Genomic DNA, 3,537 nt, shown 5'->3' on the forward strand with positions numbered 1-3,537 from the left:
GCTTTAGGTAAAATTCTCACTGGATGGTATCATTATGTTTCTGAAAAATTAATTGCACCAATATATTTCTCGGAGTTTCATCATTTTGTAAGAAAGGCTCTATTTCACCTCTGGTGATATGAAATCGGGTTTTTTCGGAGTATTGATGGTGGTATTGTTTATTAAGTTTGTTTAAACTTACAAAAGCACTTTATTGTATTGATACTTACTCCAGATTACGATTTTAGAGTCGAGACTGAAAAAAAAGAAGTTTAGTAAATAATTGGCAGTTAAAGTAACCGGTTATCTTACCTGAAGGTGAATGGCAATCACACCATCAGCAGCATCCCGAGAAATACTGATCGAGGCACGACCATCCGGCAGAACCTGAATGCTCTTTCCGGTACAGGAATTGCCGACCTTGTTGCCGGAGATCACGTCGCAGTACACTCCGGCAGGCAGACCCGTCTGCAGCACCTCCAGGAAGTCCTGTTGCGGCTCGTTGTTGAACGCCACAAAGCCACAGTTTCCACGACCGAACGCGATCTTGTTCTGCCCGTTGGACCACCAGTTGACCATCGGCGTGCCCCAGCAAACGTTCCGGAAGTGGATCATGTTGGTAATGGCGGGCCACCGGTGCTCGCAGACCCACCCATTTCCGCAACTTCCGTCCGGGTTGATCGACGGCGAGATGATGTTGTTGTTGATGTCCTCCGGAGGTCCCTGATCTCCGTCGGCGAAGAAGAACGAGCTCATGATGCGGAGCTGACCGTAGGGGAATGCCGCCGCGTACGCGGTGGCCATTTTGTACGGACGTGGGACTTTGTGGGTAAGGATGTTACCACCCTGACCTCCAGCTCCGTGGTCACGCTGATTGTCGTGGTTATCGACAAAGACCAAGGCCTGTTCCGACGGCAAAAGACCCCACTCTTCACCAAGGTTCTGGAGCCAAACCAGTGCGTCGTTTCCGACGAATGCACGACCCACGTAGTTGGAGTACATGAACTCGGTGACCGTTCCCAGGTGAACGTACTCGTACTTGCGGACACCCTCGTGTGGGCCTCCGTCAATGACCTCCTGCATCATGAAGGCACGCGATCTCGCTGCAAACCCAAAGCTCGTATCCAAATTCTTCAACCGGTTGAAGATGACCTCCAGATCTACCGGCCACATGTGCTTGGCGGCATCCACGCGGAACCCGGCCACCCCCAGATCGATCAAGTGGTTCAAAAAGTCTACGGACCGGTCACGAACGTTCGGAAGAGCCTGGTTCAAGTCGGGCAGTCCCAACAGTTCGCAATCTCTCACCTGGATGGGATCATTCCAGTCCGTAATTTGGCACGTAGGATTGAAGTCCGCGAGCGTAAACGGCACAGCTGGGAAGTCCCGATTACGTGGAATCGCCGTTGAGCCTCCCACCCCGTGTCCAACGCCGTCACCAGCATCCCCAGGATGAGCCGCCATGTGATTGATGATGATATCCACATACAACCTCACACCAACTGCATTGCACCGCCGAGACATATCCAAAAAATCCTGCTCGTTGCCCGAACGTGACACGATCTTGAACGAAACCGGCTGGTAACGCTCCCACCAGGGGCGGGCATTCCCGCGCTGGACGATCACATACTCGTTCACCGGAGACAACTGAATTCCACCGAACCCGCGCGGTCCCAGAAAGCGTTCGCACTCGGCCGCAATGTCCGAGAACTTCCACTCGAACAGGTGTACGATTCCGCTGTGGTTGGGCACAAAGTGCGGATTGAGCTGACCCTGCGCGAGTCCGACCAGCAGGGTCGCTAGGAGAAACGGCGTGAACTTCATGTCTGCTCGCGATTCAGACAGAACGGTTTCGGTTGATTGGTTGTGATTTTTATAGAAGTTGCGCTTATCGGAGCTACGAGGCGCTATCAGTTTAGGCGTAATTGTCACTGGTCAGGGTGAAGATAAGGTGAGTGAAGAAGAAAAATCTGTGGGCAAAATGCGGTCATTTTTTTACATAAATCGCATTTTTTTAATTATGACGCAAGCAATACGGTCTACTATACAATACAACAAGGCTAGCAGTTATCAGGGAGAATAAACAATTACCACCAGGTGAGGTGAATTTTCACGTGAACTGTGCCAAAATAAACATTATCTGATTGAGTCTGGCTTTAATCAGCAATTTTGAAATTTTTTATCATCGGTTTCAAACCCGTGAGAAAAGTCATTATATCTCAACTGATTTACTCGTAATAACCAAAGAGCTTCTTCCTTACATGAGAATCGAAGTTCCATTCAGCAGAGCACCGATTGTTTATGAAACGCGCCAACTCAAATGGACATTTTATCGGTCCACTTTGGATCTGTGGACTGAAACCGGCGACGGTGGATCTGAACCGCTGATGTTGTTGTTGTTTTCTGGAATTTTATGTCCACAAATCGTCGCCATCGTGCTAACTTGTCGTACGTGCATTTTGGGCCAAATTGAGTTAAGAACGCCATTTTGTGCAGCTCACAATGCCTCACCTTTTGACCTTCACAGATCCCCAAAATTCGATTTCAATCCTGAGATATTCAACAAAAACCGAAAAAACTCCGTGCATGTTTGTCACTTTACATATGAAAGTAGTTTCAATCTTGTCGTGCTATCTTGTCACTCCATGAAAATTGATGTAAGTGCGACAAAAGGCCAAAGGATTTCAGGCCAGGAAAGTCAGGATGCGTTTGTCGCACGTACAAGCTAGACTACCGTAAACATTTGTAATTATAACTCGGGACTCCAGCAACCAACTTCAACCAAACTTTGGGACAATGCACAGAATGGTCAGCCAAACAAAACGTGTTTGTTATTGTTTACATTGCGTGCTCTCGTTTTTGTATATTTAAGGTCATACATTAAAATGCGTTTTTCTCGGAACGTCAAAATGGCGGGTGCGACAAGATAGCACGACGACGTCGAAATGGAGATGAAACCATCATACGGTGCAACACGTTTTCCAATAAGCAGCTTTGGGGCGGTGACTTGGCGGGGGCTTATTCCATGGTGCATTCCCGGGCAAGGATTATGACTCGTCAGCGAGTACAGTGCAATCGGATTTCGCTGTAATAGAGTCGGTCAGCATGAATTTATAATTTTTTACTTATTCAAATTCCAATTATTTTTTTTAATTCATGAAAAAAATATTTAAAAAAATTAACAAACCTTATTCTTAAACTCAAAATCAAACCATCAAAAACCTTAATTGTACAAACAGTAATAAATATTTTCTTTTCAATCCATTTTCACCACCTCGACCCCACCGACCCCCTATCAGCGTCCCCCGGAAGGGTATTTAAGTGATTTATCGGTCATAAATGCACGCACGCATGCTACATCATCGTACGCAGGGAGGCTCCTTTTTATGAATATCAAAGCTGAGTGGAGGATTTAATAAAAATGTACATCGCACGACACCCCCTCTCCCCCTCATCACGGTGTCGAAAGGGTCTTATTTGCAGGCGGTGGTGGTTTTAATGGAATAAATATGTCACCATGCGAAATCCAAATGGCAAGCAAGCAATTTATTGCTGCTC

At 46.9% G+C, this 3,537-nt stretch overlaps 1 protein-coding gene across 1 annotated transcript; it reads right to left on the reverse strand.

Annotated features, from left to right (window-relative positions):
- Positions 1 to 208: 208 nt before the first annotated feature.
- On the reverse strand, positions 209 to 1,808 carry LOC6052278 (alpha-amylase A). The gene is made up of 2 exons (XM_038258085.1): positions 292 to 1,808; positions 209 to 235 (listed from the first exon to the last, which is right to left on the reverse strand). The coding sequence occupies exons 1-2, from the start codon at positions 1,801 to 1,803 to the stop codon at positions 224 to 226; spliced, it is 1,524 nt and encodes a 507-aa protein (XP_038114013.1). The 5' UTR covers positions 1,804 to 1,808; the 3' UTR covers positions 209 to 223.
- Positions 1,809 to 3,537: the final 1,729 nt, after the last annotated feature.

The sequence above is a fragment of the Culex quinquefasciatus genome, chromosome 2 (assembly GCF_015732765.1).
Source record: "Culex quinquefasciatus strain JHB chromosome 2, VPISU_Cqui_1.0_pri_paternal, whole genome shotgun sequence".
NCBI lineage: Eukaryota > Metazoa > Arthropoda > Insecta > Diptera > Culicidae > Culex > Culex quinquefasciatus.

Bases quoted from the DNA above. Each gene is read 5' to 3' on its own strand.
- LOC6052278 (XM_038258085.1), bottom strand. From the start codon at position 1,803: ATGAAGTTCACGCCGTTTCTCCTAGCGACCCTGCTGGTCGGACTCGCG.